Consider the following 14,195-nt stretch of genomic DNA (forward strand, 5'->3'; position numbering starts at 1 on the left):
TTTTCCCGTTACTAGTAGGTCAAAGATATATGCTTTTGTTGTTGAATTGTTGATTACGCAATAGTTTAAGACTTTGTTACATTTCTTAATTTAGATTTTTAATAAATATTTCAAAATATACACCATTGCCTTAATGCGGAGTTTACATTACGAAATTAGTGTCATGCATGTTGAACTCAGTTTTACGAAAGTAGTTTCGATATATGCGAAACTAATTTCGTTAAAAAATTAGTGTCGCGAAATTCACAGTATCGCAGTAACCATGGCGCCAACAGCATCAAAGCTATAATTTGCTATATCCAATGTAGCTAAAGAAATGCTTATATACCTATAAACTTAAAAAAAGACTATCAAGAAAAAAAAGTTGGTAGATTCGCGGATGGTCAACAAGAAGGCATTTAGGTGCAATGAAGTTAGTCTCTGAATTAGCAGATGAAGATCCTGAGAATTATAAAAACTATTTTCGAATGAGTGAAGATAATTTTGATTTTTTACTGTAGGTGTTTCGGGTCCCTTGTCATTGATATTCATTAATAAGATCTATATTTATTTCTGTACTCCATCGTTGGTTTGCCATTTTCAACGCTTGAAGCGCGTCCGAACTAACATTACACACGTCCGCACAGCGCAGGCCCTTTCGCGACATTAGTCTCACGTCGCGTCTACACTATGAAATTAGTTGCATGACACTAATTTCACCAAAAAATCGCGCAGGGCACGAAACTAATTTGCATGCATGAAATTAATGCATGCATTACGAAAGTATTAAATTACACGTGAAACTGTTGGTAAAACTAATGTCACGAAATTAATTTCACGCCACTAATTTCGTAATGTAAATTCGGCTTAAGTGAACGCCGCGCCATTCCTCATCGCTACCCTACGCATAACACAGGGAACCCTAAATTTAACGAATTTTCTAAAGTATCACTCCTTGTATACTCTGTCGCTTTTAAATAACATAATTATACATATTGACAATGTTCTTCGTGTTTGTGTTTGTGCTTCTTGTAGGCCGTAAATAAATTGATAGTGCTTTAAATTGTGCCCGTGATTTAATTTTACAACGCTTCAGGAATCAGGGGTTGGCTCGAAAAAAATATACTCGGGCTTCGATGGACAATGAAGAAAGTTATCTAAAAACTGTAAAAAACTGGACTTCAGTTACCTATGTGCTTAATGATTCTAGAACTATGCAGTATCATATTCTAACCTATAGTATAATTGAGGCCGTCAGCGCAAAAGTGGCCTAACCCAAAATTCATATTCGTGCTTATGTAATGCAACTTATTTAAAACATAATAAATTTTGATGCAAAATCGGCCTATCCCTAGTTTCATCCATAGATAATAACAACAGTCTTTATAAACATCATTTTAGCGCGTATTTTATTGCCTACGAAGTATTGTAAAGGTAAATTCGAACCTTATTAACTCAATACTAACTATGATAAGCTTAGGTCACTTTTGCGCTGACGTCCTCAATTATGTAAGATAGTAGTAATAAATAAATAATAAAATAAATTCGAAATACATGTGACTTTTTGTCGTTTAAAGATTAAATTAAAACAATTCGTTGTAAACCTTTTGTTTTGAGGATGAACGACCGCGTCCAGTCAGTAAGAACGAACGCAACGAGACGGTCGCCCGTTCAAATAAAATTAAATATGAGTGGGGCGTCGTCGACTCAATACAGTTTATTGCAAATATTTGATGTTTTCGGTAAATATCAAATTGTGCAATACGCTTACATAGGCATAACGATTATTTTCCTGACACTAATAGATATTAATTTTATTTTTGTTTCTGGCGATCTGAAATACAGGTGAGTCGTTTTTATGAACTTGAACACGGCTTCCTCCTCCTCCATCCTCAACTTCTCATCATGTTCGAGAACGCATCTAACACGCTCTACTCACATCCCGTAGTACAATTTAACTCCAGAACGCCCGGGCGAGTCAATTTGATCAATACGATGTCCTTGTGAGATTGGTTCGCCCCCCTATATTAAGTTTTTTCGTAGTCCTTGGATATCAGAACGTAAATGCCCCCTCCAAGCTTGATGAGGTCGAGGCAGCGATGCATACCGACTACTTAATTCCTGAAACCGAAACGCGTGAGAGACTTTCAACTAGATTCTCTTTAATAAAGCACGCTTGTGTACGTGTTTTACGTCCATATCTCAATACGGCTTTTATAAAAGCCTCTATTTTTTTTTCTTATCTTTCTTCTTCTGTCATTCATCATTTCATTCTCCTGTCCTTCTCCCAGTCACCTGGGGTCGGCGCAACATGTTTTCTCGTCCCATACTCCTCTATCATATACCATTTCTTCGTTCACTCCTTTCTTACACATGTCGTCTTTCACACAATCCATCCTTTTTTTTTAGGTCTACCTCCTCCTCTATAGCCTTCCACATTCATAGTTAACACTCTTACCAACACTTACATTCTCTTACTTTCTTCTTCTGTCACTGTCATCTCCCATTCTTTTTTCTTTTCTTTTTTTTGTCAACCCTTTTGTAGGTTCTTCAAAATCGGTTGAAATGCTCATACCTAGACGCGGCGGTGGACTTTGTAACCGCCTAAACTGCTTTGCATCGTAAACGAACGCATCGTCAGCTTAAGGATGTACAGTAATAAATTTCAGATGCAAAGTGTCGGAATGCGAGAACAACATGTCGACAGCGGAGAACCCTATATGGTGGCCGAACAAGACGATTGATCGTTGTTACAGACCCGTCCTCAAAGACGACTATGGGACTTGCAACAGCAGTAGTTTCACTGACAGCCTAGTCCAGTGCACCGAGTGGATATACGAGAGTAACAACACTGTAGTTGCTGAGGCAAGGTGGACTTTATTGTCATTCGCTGAGACGGTCATGTTGCGTTGAACTACCGTCTCCCTGCGCCTTTAGTATCGTTTTAAAATTACACATGCGTTGTTTCAATATTAGCACGATAAATAAAATTTCTAAATTCAAGCTGTTCAAATTTACGAAATATCCGTCATTACGTTTGCTTGTGAAATTAAAAAAAGTGCGCTCGCTACAAGCGTTTTTGACGACAGCCGTCGTTGCCCAAAAATGACTTGTCGGAAGAGTTAATCCGGAACTCTCGATGCTTTTAGGCTTTCCAAGCACCGGTCGCCTTTTGCAACTTAACTTAAAGACATGACTCACTGAGTTTCTCAACGGATCATTGCAGTGTTTTGTGACTCCGATCCGGTGGTAGAGTATTCAGTAAAGCACTGTGTCTGTGCAGGGACGTCTTAAACTAGGCTGGGGCCCTTGGGCACACAAGAATTTGAGGCCCTTTTGGAAAGTAAAAAAGCGAATTGTAATAACATTTTTTTACTGAGTATGACCATTTATTATAGGTAATCAAATACAGTATGATATAATAATATTAATTATATTAGAATGCTGCTGGTTTTTTGGTTACGATTACGATAATGGTTTCTTTCGGGATTTCTGTTGAGCAAAATATTCCATTATATCTTTAAAGTTAATTTTTTGAAGGATATCACTTTCTATGCCCATAATTGACAAATTACTCAGCCGTTCTTGTAACATTGTTGTTCGCAATTCATTTTTTATTCTCTTAAGCTGCGAAAATGACCGCTCTCGACTACAATTGGTAACCAAATTGTCGGTCCTTCGGGGCCCCCTGAGAATGGAGGCCTTCGGCACGGGCTCCGTGTGCTCTTATGGTAAAGGCGGTATTGTCTGTGGGTTCCTTTGTTCGCCGGTGCTTGAGGTACCTAAAAGCGCCGTTAGCGGATCGGGAGGATACGAAATGAGGTGTTTTTGGCGACGTCGACTGTTTACTATTCTTTAGAGTGCTTACCAGACTGGTCCGTAGGATCGGGAATGTAATTACCGGTGGCCACGTGCTCGTGTCGTGCCGCTTTCTCGAAGTGGCGCACTGAAGCTGACTATAGGTACTTGCTGGACTCTAGGTCCATGTCCACATTTCGGATGAACCATGCGGCTCCGGCGGCTATCCTGCAAAAACGAGATTATGTGATAGAATAGTATCAATGATTACTGATGATCATAAAATGTATCAACGATTTGAAATTACAGTTGAACTTGGGATGTCAACCGTGGAGATCGAATCTAATTGGTACCATACACAGCTTCGGCATGATGACTTCAATGTTCGTCACCGGGTGGATTTACGATGTGTGAGTACACAACGAATACAGACTTCAATCAGTCTATGAAAACACAGTTGGTAGTTGGTACACTGTTTCCGAATACAAAAAATTGAAAATCGCGGAAAGATATAGAAACAATTTTAAATTCAAATTTAACGGAGAATTATGCTTATTTTATATATTTTTATAGAGATATTTTTTTTTTGTGATCGTGCGGCGATTACACACGGTCTTCATTATCGCAAATTCAGGGCTACTTCGTCACTTTCTGCAATCGTTGAAGCCCGCTGAGTTTCTCGCCGGATCTTCTCAGCGGGTCGCGATTCCGATCCGATAATAGTTTCATATGCGAAGCAGCTACCCTTGAGTTGTTTGGTCTACTTTGGAGGCGCTCGGGCAGTTGTTAGCAAATCACACCCCTCCTGGCTGAGCTCTTGCTCGCCCACCTGCCCTAGTAAAACTGGAAAGGCCTCCGGGCCCCCAGTAATCACTCAGGCATAAAAAAACAATCATAGAAGGGATTTTTTTTTGGGATTAAACGGTAGGGTTGGTCCGGAGTCCTCTCCAACCCAGCTAGGACGGATGGGCCCTTCCACCACTACTTAGCCAGGAGGGATCCGAATGAACTTGTTTATTTTGAAATTATTTATAGCGCGATTCAGGTCTTACTCAAATCATCTCAATCTAGCTCTGTATATATCTTCTAGAGTTTTCTCGGCCTGTACACTGCTTGTTCACTAGAGCCACAGTAATGGATTGTTTTAGTCAGCAATTCGTAAACATGATGGAGAAAAAACACGTCAGAGTTATCGACTGTTATCATCGATATTTGGTTTAATGTGTTCAGAAACTTACTATGTACGTTTTCATGTTAAGGCTAAGTGAATTAATTGTTTTCATAAATCAATAACATGTCTTCCAGCTGGGGTCGTAAGCCGGCGCTTGTAATATGTATCGTCGGCAGCGCTGTGGGGGTTTTAAAAGTCCTAGTCAAGAACTGGTATATTTACGTAATGGTCGAATTCCTAGAGGCCTGCATGTCTGGCGGTACATACACTTCGGGTATGGTGCTCAGTAAGTCTCATAAAAGTTTTCAAATTTTTACGTAGTTACGTAGGTAAGCCTTTGTAAAGTTTAGCTGAGGAGGATCGAAGAGATTCGGAGATTCGCAGGAAAATCATGGTAACCGACATAGCCCAAAAATTGCGTCGTTGAAGTGGCAGTGGGCAGGACACATGCTCGTAGAACGGATGGCCGTTGAGGCCGGAAAGTTCTTCAGTGGCGACCGCGTACCGAAAGACATAGCGTGAGTAGGCCTCCCACAAGGTGGTCCGATGGCCTATTGAGGCTCGCGGGGGTCCGCTGGATGCAGGCAGCGCAGGACCGGTCTTTGTGACGAGACTTGGGGGAGGCCTATGTCCAGCAGTGGACGTCTGATAAGAAGTGCTCGCGAATCCGGTGTGGAACTAAATCATTTCATTAAAAGCCGTAGTATCATTAACAGTGCCTCAGCCTAGCTTTATGTAATAATTGATTCTTTAGGTGTACATTCTAGTGTGACTTTCGCTAAATGCTAACAACAATTTTACCAAATTTAAAAAAAACTTTATGGCCAAAAGCTCGGTGTACTCGAATTGAGCAATGCGAATATGCCGATTTACAAAATCAACTACCAAATTTCAATGTTTTTAAGGAATCTAATACAGGGTGGCCCATAAGTCCTTTGATATGAAAAAAAATTATTAAAATAAAACTAATTACATTATGAATTAAATTTTTATTTACATAAAAAGCTTAAAAAACGGGAATTATTTTTTGAAAATAACATCTCCTAAATGTAATCCGTTGCGATCACGGCACTCTTGCAAACGACGTCTAAAATTGTCGATGACTGCGCGGCACGTCACTGCTGAAATGCTTGTCATTTCTCTGCGGATGTTTTCTTTTAGGGCCTCAATTGACCGCGGGTTTGTGTCGTATACTTTAGCCTTAAGGTAGCCCCACAAAAAAAAATCCATCGGGGTCAGATCTGGACTACGTGGAGGCCAGGAAATGTCTCCTCTCTTAGAGATAACTTTGCCAGGAAAAAGTTGACGGATAACGGGCATAGCAGTGTTAGAGGTGTGAGAAGTGGCCCCATCCTGTTGAAACCACGTCCTGGCATTAAAGCCTGAAAAGTTTTGCAATTCTGGTATGAAAAACTCTTCGATCATAGCCACATATCGCTTACGAGTTGACTGTGTCGGATTTTCGCGAATAGACTGTGTCACTGTGTCTATGTTTTGTTCCGTACGTGACGTCCTTGGGCGACCCAACCGCGGTTTATCTAACGTCGAACCGGTCTCCTCGAACTTAGCAACCCAGTTCTTAATCGTTTGAAGAGTTGGAGTGTCGTCAAAGTTGTGTAAACCTTTGTGTTCTCGAAATTTACGCCGCGCAACGGTTGCCGAATTGTCGTTTTTATAAAACTCGCGCACACAAAACGCACGGTCCGCTCCGGTAAAATGCTCCATCGCGACTAAATTCCCAGAAACCGAAGTTACTCCCCACGCTTCCCCTGCACCGCTCACGCGCGCCCTGTTCGTTTTATTCAAATTTTACTTTTCAAAGGACTTATGGGCCACCCTGTACTTGTACACTAACGTATTACACGAAGAGTCCTAACTAATAAATCAAAATCAACTTACTTTTCAACTTACTTATAAATATTGGTAGGGGCTCGCTCGTACTGATACGAACCATCACCACCCCTCCTTCCAGAATAAATAGTTCATGCATTCCTACATAAAGGGCAGAACAGCGACATAACTAAATCTTCAACCTCATGCGACAAGTGAGGGCCTTCACGTTATGATGTCAACAGATTTTATTAACCACTAGCTGACCCAGCAGACTTCGTAGTGCTTCAATCGATAAATAAAAGACCTAAACTTTTGTATAAAATAAACTTAAAACAAACAAAAGGAATTTTGATATTAACTACCATTTAAACCTTCTCTGGACTTCTACAAATAATTCAAGACCAAAATTAGCCAAATCGGCCCAGCCGTTCTCGAGTTTTAGCGAGACTAACGAACAGCAATTCATTTTTATATATACCTAGTCAGGTCATAAATTCTGTCACATGTTTAATGTAAAATAATTGAAACTAGTTTATTCATTATGTAACCATTCATATACCAAAATGAACTTAATAAAACATAGATTCTTATGACAATAAAGTTTATTCAAAATGACCTCCGTGGTTTTGAATACAGGCCTTCAATCTGCGCGGCCAGTCGTCTATCGCAGCACGAACGAGGTCCATGTCAATATCGGCGGCTGCCTTAATCAAGAATGTCTTGAGTGACTCCAAATTGGGATGAGGCTTTGAGCACGCCTTTTCCTCCAAGTGTTGCCATATCTTGTAATCTAACGGATTCAAATCTGAACTGGAGGAGGGCCAGTCTTCGTGCCGGATGAAGTCGATTTCACGCGCCGCCAGCCAGTCTTGTGTGCTCTTCGCTCTATGAGCTGGCGCCGAATCTTGTTGGAATACCCAGTGCCTGTTATTGAACATGGTATGAGAAACAGGTTCCACAAGGTTCGTCAGGACTGTATTTTGATACATAACTGCATTCGTTTTTACATCTTTCTCACAAAAATGTACCTCTGTTAAGCCCCAATAAGAAACTCCCAACCATACCATGAGCGAGGATGGAAAATGACCTCGTGGGACACGCGGAATACGGTTGCTCGCTTCTTCACTACTGTGTGCGTACACCTTATCATTCTGTTTGTTGTAGCTCTCTTCTGCGGTAAAAATTTTTCATCCGAAAAATGAATTTCCCGATATTTTTTTCCAGCGTATCGCTTCAACAAAGCGCGGCATCTCTTCAGTCTCAGGCCCATTAGACGAGAATTCAAACGATGTCCTATTTTTCTTCGATATGCCCGAAGCCCTAAGTCTTCATTTAACACCCTTTTCACCGTGGTTCTGCTTAACCTCATCTGAAGGGCCAACAGTTTCTGCTTACGTTTGGGATTTCTTTGAATTCGCGCCTTCACAGCTTTTATCACTGCTGGAGTCCTAACAGACCGAGGGCGACCACTTCTTGACCTGTCATCTACACTAGAGTCTTCATTGTATCGTTTGATGGTATGATAAACGAATCTTTTGGTTATATTCAAATTTTTCAGTATGTTAAAAATTTGAATTGGCGCGTAACCGCAACGATGCAACGCAATAACTGCAACACGGTCTTCTTTAAGCGTCCACTCCATATTTAAAAACGAGTAAAATTCTAAAAGTATACATTTTTTATTTTCATGAACAATTCGAAATTCGAATTCAATAAACTTTTTTGTGGCCAGCATTCTAAAAGAAAAGTTTTTACTGTGTGACAGTACTTATGACCTGACTAGGTATATATATATATCTATATATATATATATATATATATATATAGATATATAGATATAGATTAACCATTAACCATAACACCAGACGAGGGGTGAGCCCGTTAATTAATCATTAATTTTCGTTTCTAAAATATTTCTCCTTTACTTCCAGTGTTAGAAATCTGCGGAAAGGACAAACGTTTACTAGCGGGCGTTCTATTTTCCTATTTTATATATGTTGGAGAAACACTATTCGCTTGTATGGCCATGGTGATCCCTTATTGGAAGACTATGATTCTGATTATATACAGTCCATTAATATTATTCTTATCCTTCATTTGGCTTATCAAAGAGAGTCCTAGGTGGCAGATAGTCAAGGGTAAAACAGAAGAAGCCAAAAATACAATGATTTTGATGGCGAAAACAAATAAAATCAATATGGATATGAACGAACTGTCTAACATTGATGGAGTGGGCTTGAGACAAAAGTTTGATATAAAAGAAAATGAAAAAGAAGGTTTCCATGTTATTTTCAAATCTCCAGAGATTTTAAAGAGGGTTTTTGTGGCGTGTTTTTGTAGATTTTCAGCAAGCTTCGTGTATTACGGTCTAATGTTGAATTCTGTTTGGCTTCCCGGTGATAAATACATTAATTTTTTACTAATAACCATAATGTCATATCCAGGAGAATTAATCTCCTTGTATTTCATGAAAAACATTGGAAGGAAATTGTCTTTAATTATTGGATTTATTTTGACCGCAGCGTTGTGTTTCTGCTCCGCTCAAGTGCCCGAGAGTAAGTTTTATGAGTCTTTATTAGGAAATAGTTAATCTGATAGACGATAAGATATTTAGATATTTTCATTTTGCGTATACTTCAAATATTACGAGAACCATTATTAATTTTAACAAGCTTTTATTGGTCTCGTTTGTATCTAGGTAGGTACCTAAGTAGCGGAATCTTTTGTATGGTACGTATCGTCAGCGTAGTAGACTACTGTTATTACTGGTGTTAGTTTTTAGGTATTAGTTTATTACTGGACCTCTTGTGAGTCCGCACGGCTAGGTACCACCGCCCTGCCTATTTCAGCCGTGAAGCAGTAATGCGTTTCGGTTTGAAGGGCGGGGCAGCGGTTTTAACTATACTGAGACCTTAGAACTCATATCTCAAGGTGGGTGGCGCATTTACGTTGTAGATATCTATGGGCTCCGGTAACCATTTAACACCAGGTGGGCTGTGAGCTCGTCCACACATCAATGCGTATGGTGCGGATTTTATCGAACCAACTTGTCGGACTGTGCCCGCGCGGTCTCTTTCCTTCGATCGTCCCTGTCACGAATAGTCTCTCTAAGCTGTCAGTTGTTCTCTAAGCAATATGACCGAAGTATTCGAGTTCTCGGCAAAGGCAGAGTGTGGCCAGGTTCGTCTTGATCTGCAGTTGGTCTAAGACAGACACATTGGTTCTCTTCGCTATCCAAGGTATCCGCAGCATTCTTCTCCTGCACCACATCTGAAAAGCATTAACGCGCTTGCGATCAGCCGCTTTAAGGGTCCAGATCTGGGCTCCGTATAGAGAAATGGCCCGGCGGTAAAGGGTCATAATGAACAATGCCCTTCCAACCCTACCACCTGTCCTTTGATCGTCTTCACGCGACCTTGTCTTAAGTAACCCATTTTTCATCGCCAGCGGTTAATCTTTTCAAGATGTTTTCGGATTCTTTCGATAGAGAATCACAAACGAGTACACGATTCATATCGTTTTTTTCAGCATAGCTCGTGTGATGGGTAAAGCAATCTATTTCTATTTCCAAACTTCTTCAAGAGGATCAAATTTGTTTTTGGGTCAACCTCTAGTTTTTTTTGACCTTGTCGTAATTAGGTACTACTGTGTCGGTCTTGTTCCACTGTTTTACATATTATGCCATCAACTTTATCCTTAACGGATCGGCCAGAGCGAGCTTCATATTTATATTAAAGTTCCCGAACTGATTCGAAAACATTATGACATTGCGTGAAGTTTATGAAGCACACAATTTTTTTTCGCGACATGTTTTCAGATTTTTCTCTTTTTTTTTTTGGAGGTAACGACTAAAACAAAGATCTTTCACCGAGCAGGCGTAACTGCTCGGTAAATCGACGTCCGGTGAACGACGGTCCAAAAGTTATTGTTCGGAACTGGTGTTTTTTTTTTATTGCCCTTATAGGCAGACGAGCACACGGCCCACCTGATGCTGAGTGGTTACCGTCGCCCATGGACTTCAGCAATGCCAAGGGCAGAGCCAAACTGCTGCCTACCGAGAGCCAATCCACCTATGTTGGTAACCTAGAGCGTTATGTCAGCGTAACTGGCCGAGTAGGTGAGCTCACGGGGCTCTGGGGGCGTTGCTAACACAAGCCCTAGCAGGAGCAGTGCTTCGCAGAATCTACTACCGGATCGGAGCGCAATCCACTGAGAAGATCCGGCGAGAAACTCAGTCTGCTGCGTCTGATGGTTCATTTGCTCGCCGAACCCTTCGTCGCAGGCGACGGGCTCGACGAGACCGGTGGCTAGTGCTTGAGGTTCCTAAAAGCATCGCTAGTAGATCGGGAAGAAATGTCGTTATAGAGATAGTCCAATATATTGTGTACCCATTACAATAAAACATTAAATATGTATCGAACACCATCCTCAATTCGCTCATCAGGCCATAAAATCTCAAAAATATTGGATTCACTTATTTTGACAAAAAGAAGAACTATAGAAAAATGTCGAGTAATCTCTTTCTACTTTTTATTTTGAGTTTCTAGCTTTTTAAATGTCATCAATTTAATGGTGTCAGGGCCAGACAGATACAAACATTACGCCCAATGAGAATTCACTGCAACTTTGTTGTTACATAAAAACACTTTTTCCCGGAATTAATTATCTATACTAATATTATAAAGAGGAAAGATTTGTTTGTTTGTTTGTTTGTATTGAATAGGCTCCGAAACTACTGAACCGATTTGAAAAATTCTTTCACTGTTTGGAAGCTACACTATCCCCGAGTGACATAGGTTAAATTCTTTTTTTTAAAATGGGGATCCTTGCTGAAACACCAATAATGTAACCCAAAGTTATTCAAAACTATCTTTATAATTTTCTTTTTTAGTAAGCTGACGCAAATAGAAGGGTTGATGTGTGTGTATTATGATTGTTAATTTGGATTTTTTTATTAAAGACCCGAGCGAAGCTGGAGCGGGCCGCTAGTTATTAATACATATAATAATACGACTCCTGCTTTCATTCATATTTATAATAATTAAGCGTAGGTATAATAATTCATTGCAGCGTATTTATGGACGAAAATATCGTTATTCCTCGTCGGTAAAATGTTGATATCCGGTTGTTTCACTGGGGTCATAACATACTCTATGGAGCTATTTCCGACTAGTGTACGAGGGTTATTACTTGGTCTTGGCGCGCTCACGTCTAGGATCGGGAATATGATGGCACCTCTTACACCGATGTTGGTAAGTATACCTTTTTTTTTGGTCAAGACGAAATCGCCGGACTTCCGCCCTCCACTGGGGATGGAGGGCGGGGCATGTCAGAGTCGAAACTGACTAAAATCTCCTGTCGCTCAACAACCAACGTCCAAACCGCGCATGAGACAGAACTCAAGAAAAGGCAAAGGGGGGAAAGTGAAGCGTTTAGTGCGGAGCACATCTCTCCCATCACCCTCCCCCTCGGGACGCCGGACCGGCGGGCGTCGGCGCCACGACCACTAGCCCTCTCGGTCGGCAGGGTATCCGAAGCCCGCTTAGATGGCGCCGGTTAGAGTGAGCTACGGAATACTCCGCTGGTAAGTATACCTAGTATATTCAAATTCAACTGATCAATATTCGCGAAAATCTTAGGAAAAATATTATAGGTGCCGCCTCTAAGCAATTTTAATTTACTGTATCAGTATTGTTTGCTTGAAAGTTTCCGCAGCATTTCGATTTAGCATATTTTTAATGGTTTTAATTAAATGATACATAATAATAATGTAATGTATGTGTTAAGTTGTGATGTGATGACGTGTAGTACAAGTTCGTTGACATTTGTTTTTACGATACTAACAGATTGTTTAAAATTTCGGCTATTTTAACTGAGAAAAATCCATCTAGTACATTAGAGCTCAAATCACAAATAAAGCTTACCTTTTTTTATTGCTTAGATGGGTAGACGAGCTCACAGCACACCTGGTGTTAAGTGGTTACTGCAGCCATAGACATCTACAACGTAAATGCGCCACCCACCTTGAGATATAAGTTCTAAGGTCTCAGTATAGTTACAACGGCTGCCCCACCCTACAAACCGAAACGCATTAATTACTGCTTCACGTGGTGGTACCTACCCGTGCGGACTTACAAGAGGTCCTACCATCGATAACTATGCAAATTATAATTTAGCGGGTTTGATATTTATTACACGATGTTATTCCTTCACCGTGGAAGTCAATTGTGAACATTTGTTGAGTACGTATTTCATTTTAAAAATTGGTACCCGCTTACGGGATTCGAACACCGGTGCATCGCTCAACGCGAATGCACCAGACGTCTTATCCTTTAGGCCACGACGACTTTCATAATTGGAGCAATGTAAGCAATTTTAATTCCACTAAATTTGTCTTTAATCACGAAGCAAAGTAACCTAGGATTTTAGCGGTTCTTTTACTAATGTCTGTAGAGAACGATCACTTTTATGGTAAACGTAAAATCGAATTTCCAATTTTGCTGCAAGCTAATTACTATTACTGCCGTGAAGCAGTAATGCGTTTCGGTTTGAAGGGTGGGGTAGCCGTTGTAACTATAGAACTTATATCTCAAGGTGGGTGGCGCATTTACATTCTAGATGTGTCCATGGGCTCCAGTAACCACTTAACACCAGGTGGGCTGTGAACTGTTCCATCCATCAAAGCAATTAAAAAAAATTGTTAAGTCTAAATTTTAGATGTTATAATTTTTTTAACAGTGTTAATGTAGGTATATATACAACATGCAGTACCTAACTAGAGCAATATTTAAATTTCTAGTGAGGCGTTGCGTTGTGTGTCTTTTGGGCCTTAATTCGCGCTATGCACTTTCAGATGACCTTTTCACCGTCGATTCCTTCAATATTCTTCGGTTGCGCTGCAGTAATGTCAGGGTTACTTATCATCCTGACGCCGGAAACAAGAGACCAACCGCTGATGGATACGGTACGTCAAGTTGAAGAGAGTGTTCATAAGGAGAAACAAGTCAATTCCGTTGCAACTGCTATGTAGAATAGAATAGGAGAATAAATGTGTGTTTTACTTTATTAATCTTTAAACGAGCAATTCTTGTATATAAATATATATCGACGCTTGAAAGGCAAACGCGACTAAGCGACAATAACTGCTTTGTACATAAATGATACGCAATAACCATATTCGATGCGCAAAAAATATATATTTCTAGGTCTATTAAAATCATTTCAATCCTACAGCTAGATTCGTTAAAATAGAAAAAATTTCAAGTATTTCAACTTGAAATTAGTCTAATGTAAAGTTCACGCATTGTCACGTTTGAATCTGAATCTCGGAAACAGCTCCAACGGTTTTCATAAAATTTAGTAGGTATACCTACAGGGGATTTCGGGGGCGATAAATCGATCTAGCTACGATTAT

General features: G+C 40.2%; 1 protein-coding gene across 3 annotated transcripts; it reads left to right on the forward strand.

Moving 5' to 3' along the window:
- The first annotated feature begins 1,522 nt into the window (after nt 1-1,522).
- On the forward strand, nt 1,523-13,858 carry LOC114240472 (organic cation transporter protein). Of its 3 annotated transcripts, none has more exons than XM_089733919.1 (7): nt 1,524-1,824; nt 2,649-2,844; nt 4,087-4,187; nt 5,083-5,234; nt 8,713-9,336; nt 11,852-12,033; nt 13,635-13,858. In XM_089733919.1, exons 1-7 carry the CDS (start codon nt 1,598-1,600, stop codon nt 13,809-13,811), a joined length of 1,659 nt encoding a protein of 552 aa, XP_089590045.1. In that variant the 5' UTR covers nt 1,524-1,597; the 3' UTR covers nt 13,812-13,858. The 3 variants fall into 3 exon arrangements, with proteins under 3 accessions (XP_089590047.1, XP_089590045.1, XP_089590046.1); XM_089733920.1 differs by having other exon boundaries at nt 1,585-1,721; XM_089733921.1 differs by lacking the exon at nt 8,713-9,336 and having other exon boundaries at nt 1,523-1,824.
- Nucleotides 13,859-14,195: the final 337 nt, after the last annotated feature.

Source organism: Bombyx mandarina, chromosome 16 (genome assembly GCF_030267445.1).
Source record: "Bombyx mandarina strain Sakado chromosome 16, ASM3026744v2".
NCBI classification, from domain to species: domain Eukaryota; kingdom Metazoa; phylum Arthropoda; class Insecta; order Lepidoptera; family Bombycidae; genus Bombyx; species Bombyx mandarina.